General features: G+C 40.7%; 1 protein-coding gene across 1 annotated transcript in view; it reads left to right on the top strand.

Annotated features, from left to right (window-relative positions):
• Positions 1–4,577, top strand: part of LOC124795463 (vesicular acetylcholine transporter) — a 79,751-nt gene extending 75,174 nt beyond the window's left edge. The window contains exon 2 of the mRNA XM_047259495.1: positions 1,633–4,577. Coding sequence (XP_047115451.1) covers positions 1,783–3,867 — 2,085 coding nt within the window. The 5' untranslated portion in view covers positions 1,633–1,782 and the 3' untranslated portion in view covers positions 3,868–4,577. The remainder of the gene's footprint in view (positions 1–1,632) is intronic.
• The last annotated feature ends 10,072 nt before the right edge of the window (positions 4,578–14,649 follow it).

Here is a 14,649-nt window from a genome sequence, read left to right as displayed (position 1 = left end):
GATTTCCAGATTTCGAGTAGTTTTCCATTTCATACATTCAGTACTTGAAAAATATTACTAGTATAATGTTTTTACTGAATAGTCCTCCCCATTCTATTTATTCCTTTGTCATGTCCTAATCTTTGTTGTGTCCTTATTCCCCTCAGCCTTCCTCTTGATTTGTCTTGGTTTTTGATGCAACTGCTCTCTGGTACTTGATCATTATTTGCTTATACAATCAGTGTCAAATTGACTAATGCAACAAGGGCTTGCTCTAAGGTTACGTGTAGTACTGGTGCTTTCATCTGTTAACAGATGTGGCCTGAATGTATCAATGCCATTAACCAATATAGACCGGCAGCACACCCGTGGATATTTTGATTATCAAATACGCCGGGAGAAACTCAAGAAACTCAAGAAACTCAAGAATCACAATATAGAAAATGTTTACTGTTTTAGAAAAGTATTTCTAAAAAGCATATGAAACAATAATTTCCCTAAAACATGATGCTGCTTGGCACAAGAGCGAGGAAGTAGATTTACTTCTTGACTATATTTACCGAGAAACATATTCTGTATGAAGTCAGAAAATGTAAAGGTTTGACTCAAAAACTCTTAAATGAACTTGCATTCAGAATGAGTTTGGTTCGACTTCCTTTTGTCCACCATCTTTTCCTATATATCGTGTTTTTGCTGTTGTTTCAGTCCAAAGATTGGTTTTGATGCACCTCTCCACGCTAGTGCATATGTGGAAGCATCTACATGGCTGAGATGCCTCTGCAACTTATATCCACTTTAGTCTCCTTGCTGTAGTCAATCATTTACCTTCTTTATAATTTTTGCACCTCTCGCTTTCGTCTATACCAAATTGCTTCATGCCTCAAGATGTGTTCTTTCAACTGATCCCTTTTCCCCAACTCGATTCAGTGCTTTCTCATTAATTATTGGAGCCACCCACATAATCTTCTGCGTTATTCTATAGACAACACCACAAAAAGAGCTATTTTCTTTTCGTTTGAACTGTTTATCGCCCGCGTTTCACTTGCAACCGCTTCGTAAACTCTCCGATTGCTAGAATAGTTCAGGCGAGAATTCCGTGTCAAACTCGTGCCTCTACTTTTGTCTTATGTAGCCTGGAGCTACACTGTCGACGGGACGATAGACTGTGGTTTTCCTATATCCCAATACATTACAAGGCTGCTAAGTATACGGCTTATCTAGTATGTATTTGTAAACAGATTAAGCCTATGCGAAGCAGAATTTCACAGTCAGCTGAGCATTTATCTAGCTGAGAGAGGGAACGCTTCCAAAAGCGAAAACATCATAAATAACAAACGGGTGTTTCACGAATGCAAGAAGAGTAGCGCCAGCACCAGGCGTGAACAGTGTATCACATGATGCAGCTGGTGCAGTCGGTATGCAACACCCTTCAGAAGGACAGCGCTTGTCCAGAGTAGACGGTGCGTATACAGAGCTCGCTGGCGAAGTAGGCTGCGAGCGCACGTCGCAGCGGAGCGGACAGCCGGGTGGGGACGGCGCATGACCCTTCACGAGCCCTTCCTGCTCATTCCTCTCCACCTCTCCCCTCGTCCTGCAGAGTAGAATAAGCTGACAGCCGAGTGTGCCTAACGATAAGTGTGTTGTGTGTTGAAGGTTGCCCGCCCCGCCCTGCCACGACCACGACCATGGCCGGCTGAAGTGCCGCCGTTCCCACCCGGCGCCGGTTTCCGCCACGCAGAGGCGCTATGGCCGCACTAGGAGTCTACTAGCGCCAGCGGCAGCAGCAGCTCCAGCGCCGTCACCATGAGCCTGCCGGCGCGCCTGCGGGGATGGCTCACCGGCTTCGCGGCCATCGCGTCTGTGCCCATCCCCTTCGCCGACCTGCGCTCCGCCATCTGGGCCAAGCTGCACGAGCCCAAGTCGCAGCGCAAGCTCATCCTTGTCATCGTGTCGATCGCACTACTGCTCGACAACATGCTCTATATGGTGATCGTGCCCATAATCCCCGACTACCTGCGCTACGTTGGCGCTTGGGGTCCACCTCCAACAGTGCCGCCCCCGGACCCCAACGCGACGACCACAGTGGCACCGCCCAAAGGTGCACCAGTGCATCGGGACCACCACGGACAGGACTCCGCCACGGGGATCTTGTTCGCCAGCAAAGCCATGGTGCAGCTTATGGTGAACCCGTTCTCCGGGGCCCTTATCGATCGCATTGGCTACGACGTGCCCATGATGATCGGCTTAACCATCATGTTCCTGTCGACGGCAGTGTTCGCCTGCGGACGTAGCTACGGCGTACTCTTCTTTGCGCGTAGCTTGCAAGGCGTGGGATCTGCTTTCGCAGACACATCCGGTCTCGCGATGATCGCCGATCGTTTCACGGAGGAGTCAGAGCGCTCCAAAGCCCTGGGTATCGCTCTCGCCTTCATCAGTTTCGGCTGCCTCGTAGCACCACCATTCGGAGGAGCGCTGTATCAGTTCGCTGGAAAGGAGGTTCCCTTCCTGGTACTGGCTTTCGTTTCTCTCCTCGACGGTTTCATGCTTCTTCTTGTCATGAAGCCTATCAAAGAGCAGATCAAAGATTCACAGCGGGAGCGTGTCGCAGGAACTCCAATATGGAGGCTCTTCATCGATCCTTACATCGCTGTGTGTTCTGGAGCACTAATGATGTCCAATGTAGCGCTCGCTTTCCTCGAACCCACAATTTCCCTCTGGATGGAGGACAATCTGACGACGGATAACTGGAAGATCGGAATGATCTGGCTGCCAGCATTCTTCCCTCACGTGTTCGGCGTTGCCCTGACTGTGAAGATGGCAAAACAATATCCTCAGTACCAGTGGTTAATGGCGGCTGGTGGTCTCGCTCTAGAAGGTCTCTGTTGCTTCATAATCCCATTTGCGACGTCGTACAAAGCGCTGATGGTTCCCATATGTGGCATCTGCTTCGGTATTGCGCTGATAGACACCGCGCTCCTACCTACACTTGGCTATCTTGTGGATGTGCGCTACGTCTCTGTGTACGGAAGTATTTACGCCATCGCAGATATCTCATACTCGGTGGCATACGCAGTGGGTCCCGTTATAGCGGGTGGTGTCGTCGAAGCAATCGGCTTCACAGCTCTCAACGTTGGTATTGCTTTCGCAAACCTACTGTACGCCCCTGCATTGATGTATCTCAGGCACATTTATGACTTCAAGCCGTTGGAGAACGAGGCAAATATACTAGTGGGAGATCCGCCCGACAAGCAGTATCAGACCTACACGATGCAAGACCAACGACCGGTTTCTACAGACCTCAAAAATCATCTCGAATACTCTCGCTTTCAAGAGGATGAATCGCAAGGTATTCAAGAGACGAATGTCGACAAGGCATTAGAGGCAAATGGGTATGCCCCCACAGTTACAGGAGGATACTACCAGCAAGAGCAGCCTCCACAACAACAGTATGCTCAGGAGCCAAGTTTCCAGCCTCAAGTAAATCAGACTCAAGCTTTCCAGTCACAACAACCAGCAGGAGCGCAATCATACCACACCGCACCAGTCCAGCAAAGCTACCAACCAGCGGCACCGACTCAGCCATTCCAGTCACAAAGTGGGTACCAGGCTCAAGCGTATCAGAGTCAAGGCTATCAGCAACAAGGTTACCAGGCCCAACAGCAGGGATACCATCAACCACAGAATTACCAAGTGCAACAGGGCTACCAACCGTCAACTCAGGCCTACCAGAGGCCTACAGCGAGCGTTGCGAGGTCGTCACAAGATCAGGCTCCGGCTAGGCAAACGGACACGAACCCGTTTAGGGTGGCAGCGAGTGAACCACCACCTGTGCAACAGCCCCAGCCCCTAAGTGACAAGAACCCCTTCAGGCAGGGCTTTGGCTATTAAAATGTAAAAATTATGGCGTTCGGAAATGAAGACTGATACTCCCCTATCTACGTGTGTGTGTGTGAATGTGTTTATGTGTGTCTGTGTGCAAGTGCCGGGGAAAGGTATGGAAAGACAAAGAAGGAAGATGAGGTTAGACGAAGCACGAAAGTGAATGTGGTAATATAACTTAGGATTTAAGCAATAAACGAGTGTTTCTTTCTTTCCACTGGATCCACGAAATTTTTCTTTGGGATTCGTGAAATTCAAAACTCACAATGTAAGGTTCATCGTCACCGGAAGCGAAAAAGTGGAAGTTATGTGATAAGAATGTGAACTCGTCGAATTTAACTTTTGTTAAACGTACTACATCATATCATTCCATCCTCAATGGTTTAAATTTAGAAGTAAGTCCTCTGGAACAGTGTACTCATATTATTTTGGTTTATGAAGATCAGCAATAAATTTCATCCTACCATCTGGCCATACCAACGACAGCAAAATGAAGCATCATGAGACGAAGAATGTACTGATTTGTAGATCATCCACGAACTGCTGCACCTCAAAAACACTAGTGCTGATTCCGTAATATTCTGAGAAGTCTCAGTAATGTCCGCCTTTATTTTTAGAGACGTGTAGTTTATTGGAGCACTTTGATGTCTGCTACTGAATATATGGATTCATTTACGGTATGGAGTTTAGTTAGATTGTACAAAATGATTTTAAGAGTTAAAAAGACACTCGTGGAACATATCGTTCGCGTATTCATAGATAGTGTTACTTGTTTTTGTAAAGAAACTTAGGTGAACACAATTGATCATTTTGAATAATCGTTGTTATTGGACATATATTTATATAAATATATACATATATAATTATGTAAAAATAGTGTATAGGTTTTTAAATGATGTAACTATGTACATAGACAAGCTGAAAGTTATTTCCTTCCTAAATCATACACTAGGAGACTTGACCTTTGTTCTATGGTATTAGCATCAGTAGATGTAAAACCTGTTGTATTTTATTTTGTAACACATAGAACATAAGTTTTATACAGAGGTTCCAACGTCATGGTCCCTTTGAAAGTTGTACACATAAACACTGAGAGTTGTATATAACATATCGTTTATGTTACTTTAGCTGAACTTCTTACATTTGTCGCTATCTTGAACGACAAACAACCAAGAATTACGTACATATCATGTGCAAACTATATCGTATAGCTGTTAAGATGTGTGATATTTCCAGTGTTACGCGACAGTTTGTACTGGCTCTCAATGTAGTGATACTGTTATGGATAGTTAGCTCTATGTACATATATATAAATACATATATATATGTTAGAGAGTTTATATACCACTATGTAACAAACGGCGCACGTAAAGCAAGGTCTAGGCTGTAGAAAAGATCTCCATACAATGGCGAATGACATTGATAGAAAAAAAAGTATGTTGCAGTTCTGTTCCATCTGCTAGTTCGTTACTTGTTTTAAAAATGTACGCTTTCTAACCGTGAATTCAACAGTCCTAAATATATCATATCAATTATTTTAAGCTTCTGTGTCCAAAAAGCTGTTTCGTTATGTAGTATAGTGTTTCAGTCTTACGGTTAACTTTCTTAAAATTCAGCTTCTTGAATCGAGAACATCTACCCAGTTTCTATATTACCAGCGCGATGTATAGGCACATTACTTTTCAGATTAAGTTTCTGGAAAGTAGTAACGTAATTTGTGACGCCTTATTCTGTATATATTACGCCGATGTTAACATTGGACCAACTCCTGAAGTAAGAGCCCTCTTATGGATTGCATAACGTTATTTGATTTCTCTAAAAAAAGCACTTTATTTTTCTACGTATTTAGTGTTTTTCCATGTGTGGTATTTAATTATGGTGTTCCCATGCAATAAACTCATTAACATAATCTGGGAATGATACATATCACTCATATTTCTAGAAAATTTAGATTCAACTAAATGTTTCGTAGCGTCAAACAAGAGTAAAAAGTTTGTATAATAGTGGCAGTAGAGGCAGAATATTATGAAACAAATTTTAATCATTGCAACTAAAAAACTAGTAACGACGGTGTATATACAGCAAATCGGAGTGAAAAATCGGTAGATTCCTTATGATGCACGCAGTCTCAGTTTTAAGACCCGTAACTACTTAGCTATATTCTGTTACTTAACTGCAGTTTCACTTTTTTCCTGTGCCTTAAGATGACACAAAAACGAAGTCCAACAGTGACTTATCAGGTGATTCCGGCAAAGTGTAAATTCCTCTCCAGTAGATGTCTTAGTTGAAGTCACTGTGGATGTATGTTAACATAAGGAAGCTGTTAAACTGCTGCAGTCCATTATTATAATGTAGTACTTAAATAATTTTATTATTCTGTACTAGCACGAGTTTCGAATTTTGGCTGTCCATATCTAATGTCTGCAGTACATTTGTAAAAATCAATACCTACGTTTCTCGTAAGTTATGCGTCATGGTGACATAAACTAGGAAAAATAAAACGATTTCAGGAATGATAGTGTAGTTCATAGTTATTCACAAGTGAAATGAGGTCATGTGAAAATGTCTCCGGGTTCGTTGTCCTCCTCCCAAAAAAAAGGACTTGTTCGGAGACGTAACATTCAAGCTTCACAATAAACTGTTTTACAAATGTCAGCTGATGTCCATGAATATGTGGCAGCCGTCTGATAAATTCGAAACCACTCGTCATGGCCGCGATAAAATTGTTTTAAGCGTTATACCAATTTTATTTGTTGATACCTAGTTCAGAACCGTCTTTTTTGGGAAGATATGTAACTTCTTACGTAAAAGGTATTATTGTACTAAGAAAAACAATTGCTGTATATAACAAAAATGTTTTCAGAGGCAAACCTCTTTATTCGTAGTAACTTCATTAACACATACTTCCAGACTGTGAGTTCTAAAGATTATGAAAATATGAGTTCTTATTTTTTATTACACATTAAAATGCTTCACATTTCATATATTGCATAATTGTCAGCAGTACACAGCCGGAGATATCGGAACCGCATTCAACGTTTGTAAGAGCTCTGGACACCAACACTTGAAGCGACTTTAGTAAGCCCAGCACTAACGTTGGTGCACTAACGTTGGTGCTGTCCACGTTATGGAAAAAATTAAAAAAAACACACACACTGCAGAATATAAGATAACATCGAAAGTCTACAAAAGTAGTGTCTGAAGGCTTTATCTTTTTGTGTAAGTTGTAGCCGTAGTAATCATGTAGCTATTTCCTTCACCAGTTAAGCTGAATTGTCAGAATACTGTTGAGTGAAGGTTGGGTGTGGCTGATGTGCTCCAGTACTGACTTCCGTAGGCTGCAATTGTTGTGTGTGGTTGAGTGCTGAAATGGGTTCAGTGTGACTGTAAATGGAACTCTGGAAACGCAGGCACAGGAAAAATTAAGATGTTTTATTTAACAACAGAAAAATAAAATTGACTTTACAAATTAACTACCAGGTCTTTATACAACACAAACTTCTTTCAGGTAACAACTCATTTAAATGAACTAAAACAGTTTCCAGTTAAGCTACAAACTAAACACGTAATAAATTATTTAGAGGAATCCGCTTCAGTTGTACTGATTATTTATTGTAACCACGACTGAGTTCGGGATTTTAAAGTCCCATCTTCAGGTGTGTGAAATTATTTTATTTGGTAAAACACAACAGTCAGTGCATGGGCTCCAATCACTGCATGCTCCTACCGGTGCGGCCAACATGCATTAATTGGTGCTTTTGCACTGAGTCATCCAACCACAAGTTGTGTTTTACTAAATACAATAATTTCATGCTCCTGAAGATGGAATTTTAAAATCCCGTAATTGATTGTGCTTTCAATAAATAATTAATACAACTAAAGCGGATCTCTCTTAATTAATTACCATACCTCTCAGTTCTGGATGTTCTACATACCATGTGAAATTAAACATAACTACTGTTGCAGTCACTGTTCACTAATTAAGTAGCACACCGCACTTCACCAGCACCCTTTTGTCCTCACTGCCTTAAATATATGCATCAGTTATAAATAGGAGTGTATAATCTCTCATCTTTCTCGCATTTCTTTAGGTACAAACGCTTGTCTGGTACATGCTCTGTCTGTCATTTTTCGTTAACATGAAGCAATGTTTTACAAATTATTTCAGTTACCTCTACTCCTAGCTATATGATCATTAATATTTGTCATTACTTAAATGAGAGATATAGAAACTCCGAATTTTAAGGACAAAGTCACATCATCTGACTGTTTGAATAGAATCTTTATTTATATTTAGGTTTGCCGTATTTGCAAAAAATTACAAATAGTCACTTTAGTTTACTACTCGTGGGAAGAAAGATTTGTTACTTAGTTTACTGCACGTTGGCACTGTGCTTTGACTGGAAGATTACTACATTGTGTAGAACATTTAAAGACATAACTGAACCTGTCATATAATAGTCTTTGTCTGAAGATGAAGACGCACCATAAACATTAAACTATTTAACAATACAAATGCAACAGGTATATCTTACACAACAATTTCCTTCAGTGCTGTTATTTCCTCAGTGACGAGACTAAGGACGATATAATGAATGGGTTTCCTTACGAGGTTCAGAGAAGGAAAACAGAAGCCTACATGTTCACACTATACCCTGTTAACCTAAAAATTTACTACACTGCAATGATATTTTTGTAAGCAAATTAAATAATTAATTACCTTTCTTTTGCTATACTAAATCACACTGAATTTCCCTAGCCATAATTCTAATACGCTACAATATTTCTCTTGCATATGTGTATAAATAATACAGCATCAATACTGAGCTCCATACGTAACGTTCAAAACAGAACTCAATTCTGTCGCATTTCGTAGATCCCCCTTACAAAAACTGATGTATGAAAGAGGTTACAGTTCTCAATATATTACTTGACCTATGCCTGACCCAGTTCCAAAGTTCCATTTCAATTTTGGGGCCCTATATTTTTACATGTTTGACATTGAAACAAATTTGTGTTTACTTTATCCTTATAGTTAATAAATACAGTTACTGTATGTAATAATATGTACATAGTTGTTAAAATTTGGTCATTCGCTTTTTCTGAGACATTTGAGACTTACAAGGAGTATATCGCGAATGCGTAGGAGTCTCTCGTCAGAAACCCAATTCCCTAAAACAAATGTCCGTTTCTAAAAGTTTAAGGCACTAAACCATTGAATAACTCTGTGTATCACCACAAATTTTACGACAAGTTATCCAGAGTGTTGCTTTAGATCTAAGGAAATGAAATCTGCGTGAAAATGGCCTCTTAGACGTTCTGCGCAGGCGCGATCGTTATTGTTTCTTTCGTAGAAAGGACTTCCTTTGTATATTGCTGATTCGTGTACGTATATTTTCAAAGTATCTGTGATTTATTGATGCGTACATGCATGCTACGTTGGTTCACATGTGTAAGAGTCTTTCAGAAGGACTTTTAACTGTAGTATGTGGCCAAGGAGACTTTATAACGTGTTACCTCAATAAAGACCAACCGATCAGAGCACGAATATGGCGTACACCTCAATAATTTCCTTCCCATCCCTGTTATAAATTTTTTTCCGTAAATAATAAACCGTTTCCTGTACCTGTTAAAAGTTAATAAATTCCTTTTTGCAGCTGCTAAAAATATTTATAAATATATTTATTCTATTACATGCGTTTTGTTTTATTGATTGAGATAGTCTTCAATGGTCGATAAAACGAATTGCGCATGGTAAAATAAATACGCATGTTTTATCAGTCGCAAAGACTGATATTAAACACGTTTAATAATTGAAAAGCCAGTGCGGAGTGCGGACGCTATATACACACCAATGGATATTTAATATACTCCTAGAAAATGTAATACTCGTATTACATTTAACTTTGTTGCAACTTTTGTGTTTACTTTAGTAGTGACTCAGCTTCCGTATTAGAGCTTTAATTTGTGTGTGTTCCGGTAGAAGACGGCACAATTGATGAGAATCGGAAATATAACTGAACTGGCATAAATATTCCAAAATTGGTAGGGGAGAGTGTAATACTTCTTAAGTGATGGCACTCAGTTTATGTGCACTGCTGTCTTTTTCTGAAATTATAAAATTTATCTCTTTCCAAATGTGAAAACATATTCCCAGGAACAACTTAGTAATGTACCTAGGAATAAATATTCGACTGAAATTTAAATGTGCTGAAATTGAGAAAATATCAGTACTGTATTTAATAGTCTGTGTGTTACTTTACTACGCACCAAAAACACAAAGTGCACTCAGATCAAGCAGAAATATAATCAACATCTAGTTAAATACATTTTTAAATAGAAAGTATTGGAAACTAACACAAATTTCCATTTTCAATACAGATAAAATTGTAAAGACATTAAAGAAACACAGTTAATTTGAGAGAGTCACATGTTCCACAATGAAAGACCTTTTGTATCAAGATGCAAGATACTGCATGACGGATGAAGTATGGCTGAAAAGGTCATATAAACAGCATTTTACTTACTATTAAATAATGTAGCGGAAGAACTGACAATACATATAATAGTGTTAACCCTCACAGTACCAAGGAGGACGGGTTACATTATGCCCACCTTTTGAATATATTGTAATGTGGTCAATTACATTACATTTTAAAATTTTGAAAAAATTATTTATTGATTTTAATTAATTCCTTCGCCAGATTCCATATCAGTTTTAAATTTATCAGCGGTACTGCCCCAAAAATTTAAGTCTCCGTGGCGGATGTCGCTTTCCCCGGTGAATGTCGTATTCAGTATTTCCAGGTTCAGGATCTTACTTACACATCAATAATTCTTTAAAAAGAATGTTGAGAGTAAAAGTCAAGAACAATGTACGAAATCTGCATTTATTAGTTTTTTGTGGTGTTCATAAGATTGGTAGCACACGTTATTGAGAGTGTATTGATATTGCTAAGATGTGCGAAGGGACCCTAATTACCTCTATAAAAAGTATATAGTTATGTAATCTAAAGCAATTAACGAATTTTTTTGGACAGGAGCTAGGCATAATGTAACCCCATCCCCTCCCCCTCCCCCGCCACCCGCCCCCTTGGTAATGCGCGGTACGGAAAATGTCTTGGTATTGCTAGGATTCACAGATTATACAGCACTTAAATGCATATAATGTGGAATGTTTAGAAGTGCTGCGCAAATAAAAACTTCACATCTAACAAGATCAAAAAATTGTAGAAAATGGCGGAAACTGTTAATGGCGGTCCGTAGTGGGCATTCTTTCATGCGATTTTAAAGTCAGTTACTAGACTGAAGTATCGATCAAAAGATTGGTGTGCTGTAGGTACAATACTCTCTAGGTACAACACTCTCTCCTACCGAAACGGAAGCGTTGACACATATGTCAAACATGGTACAGTGAAGTGGAAAAATACGAATGCTTAGTGAAAATGTTGGCCACGATAAGAACAGAAGTATTCTCATTTTCGCACGGATATGTGTTTCTGTTGAAATTGTTAACGACAGGGAATGAGGCCAATTTTTCTTGTATGAGCGACTAACGTAATAATAAACGATACCACGTAAAATGAATTAATACAAAATGGCATCAAATCCAATAGAAAACGTTACTCATAAGGAGCATACAGCCAACTCACTTACACACATATCTTTTCAGAGTTATACGTGTAGTTGAACTGTTGTGTATTTACTCGGAAGACTGTTGTGATACAACTCGTCATGCTAACCAGTCCTGCGTAAGCATCTTCATCTACGAATATGTACACATAGTGCAAGTTTCATGCATCCAATACTTGCTTAAGACAGTCTCGCTTTGGACTTCCTCCTACAGTTTTTACATCACTCATTTCCCTCGATTATCGAATAAACTATGCCTTGATAGTGCAGGAAGTGCCCTGTCAACCTGTCCCTTTTTTTAGTCAAATTCTTCACGATTTGATTCACTATCTCTTCATTCTTTATGCAATCTACGCGTCTACTCTTCACCATTCTTCTGTAACATCATATTTGAAAAGCTATTTTCTCTTCTTGACTCCCAAGTTCATATCTTGGATACAATTTCAGAAGATAGTACCTAACCTTTAAATTTGTATTCAGTGCCACCATTTTTTTTCAGAAAACTTTCTTGCTATTGCGATTCTGCATCTTATATACTCTTTACTTTGCACGCGTATAGCAACACTCGTGTATTGCTTTTATTGTCATTTCCTAATCTGAATCCTTCAGCATCACGTGATATAATTAGATTACGTCAAGATACCCTTGTTTAAATATCACTGATATTGATCGAGGGAAATGAACTGGTCGTGTGGCATTGTTGGCCGGGAGGCCCCATCTGGGGAGACCCTGACCGTGACAGTATCCATTCCGCTCAACTTATCTTTAATACTTTTGCCGTCTCTGACAGAATTTCGATTTCAGCAGAAAACCTGAAAACTTTTATTTCTTCTCCTATCAGTTTAAAATTCAATTTCCTTTCCTGATTCCTCCTTGGTTTGCTTCACAGGTTCCTCAATCTACAGATTGGATAACACCTAGAATTGGCTACAGCGCTATCTCACTCCCTTCGAAACTATTGTTTCCCCGTCAAGTCCCCGACTCTTGTAACAGTAGTCTAGTTTCTGTTAAAGTTGCAGATAATCTTTGACTACCTGTATTTTATCCCGATGCTCGAGTCACAAAATGTCAATAAATTTATGATCACAGAATCCTTGCGTAATGGTAACAGTTGAATTTACCTCTTTTTTTCGGGAGGTGGGGCGAGGGGAGAACAATACATTTAGCAATGAGTGTATCTAAAATAAGATCGCGTAATCTCTTAAAGAGCACCGTCTTCGACCGTTTTCCACACCCGCGAGTTATTTACTCTTCACTTAGTTATTTACTTTTCACGATAATCCTAAATGACTCATGTCTTCCCCTAATTGGAGAAAACTGCCTCTCCAATGCTGCAGTTTGCATTGGCCATGAGTGTTTGGGAATCGGTCAACGCACCCGCCGCGCGCTCTGAAAGGTCGGCTCTCCTGTGCGCTCGGCAAACCTGCGCAGCCCACACATAACGCCGGATGTACGAGAAGGGGGAGCGGGATCGACTCTCTCTTTCCACAGCGAATGTCATTCTTTGTTGATGTTATTGTTCTAGACAAATCTTTAACGTTAACGTAGAGATTTATCAGAAAAAATGTGTGTTAATAAATTATGGTGCTGTCTGAGAAAAATAAATGTTTCTTTTATTATTGTAACAAATGATATTATATGTGGTGTTTTCTCCTGCTCACCTTTCATTACTTGTTCCTGTTACCTTTCCTTGTCGCATCCCAACTGATACGACTTTTGGGATCTATCTTGCACACACCTACATGCTAGTTTATACCGAGTAATTGAAATACAAGTAATAAATAAGTGCCACTATTTCAGCAACTGCTCCCAAAACTTTGATGCAGCTCGCTCTCTGTCGTGAAAATCAGGCTTACCGAATGATGATTCCTTCTCCCCTCGTACACTCAACACTGAAGAGCCTAAGAAACTGGTACACCTGCCTAATATCGTGTAGGGCCCCTGCGAGCACGCAGAAGTGCCGAAACATGACGTGGCATGGACTCGACTACTCTCTGAAGTAGCGCTGGAGCGAACTGATAGCATTAATCATGCAGGGCTGTACAGAAATCCGAAACAATACGAAGGGGTGAAGATGTCTTCTGAACAGAACGTTGCAAGGCATCCCAGGTATGCTCAATAATGTACATGTCTGCAGAGTCTGGTGGCCAACGGAAATGTTTAAATTCAGAAGAGTGTTCCTGGAGCCACTCTGTACCAAATCTGGACGTGTGGAGAGTGGCATTGTCCTGTTAGAATTGGTCAAGTCCGTCGGAATGCACAATGGACATGAGTGGATGCTGTTGACCAGACAGGATGCTTACGTATGTGTCACCAGTCAGAGTCGTATCTGGACGTATCAGTGGTCCCGTATCACTCCAGCTGCACACGTCCCACACCATTACAGAGCCTCCGCCAGTTTGAACAGTCCCCTGCTGACATGCAGGGTGCGTGGATTCATGAGGCTGTTTCCATACCTGTACACGTCCATCCGCTCGATACAGTTTCAAACGAGACTCGCCCGACCAGACAACAAGTTTGCAGTCGTCGACAGTCCAATGTCGGAGTTAACGGGCTCAGGCGAGGCGTAATGCTTTGTCTCGTGCAATCATCAAGGGCACACGAGTGGGCCATCGGCTGCGAAAGTCCATATCGACGATGTTTCTATGAATAGTTCGCACGCTGACACTTGTTGATGGCCTAGCGTTGAAATCTGCAGCAATTCGCGGAAGGGTTGCACTTCTCTCACGCTGAAAGATTCTCTTCAATCATCGTTGGTCCCTTTTTTTGCAGGATCTTCTTCCGACCGCAGCGATGCCGGAGATTTGATGTTTTACCGGATTCCTTATATTCACGGTACACTCGTGAAATGGTCGTACGGGAAATCACCACTTCATCGCTACCTCAGAGATGCTGTGTCACATCGCTCGTGCGCCGACTAAGACACCACGTTCAGACTCACTTAAATTTTGTCAACCTGCCGTTGTAGCAAGAGTAATCGATCAAGCAACTGAGCCAGGCACTTGCCTTATATAGACGTTGCCGACTGCAGTGCCACATTGTGCCTTTTTATACATCTCTATATTTGAATACGCATACTTATACCAGTTTCTTTTGTGCTTTAGTGTAGTTCCAAAGTGGAGATCGTTATTTAATGATCGTTATGAAGGTTTACATTTA

The sequence above is a fragment of the Schistocerca piceifrons genome, chromosome 1 (assembly GCF_021461385.2).
Source record: "Schistocerca piceifrons isolate TAMUIC-IGC-003096 chromosome 1, iqSchPice1.1, whole genome shotgun sequence".
Classification (NCBI taxonomy): domain Eukaryota; kingdom Metazoa; phylum Arthropoda; class Insecta; order Orthoptera; family Acrididae; genus Schistocerca; species Schistocerca piceifrons.
This window is presented reverse-complemented; position numbering and strand designations above follow the sequence as displayed.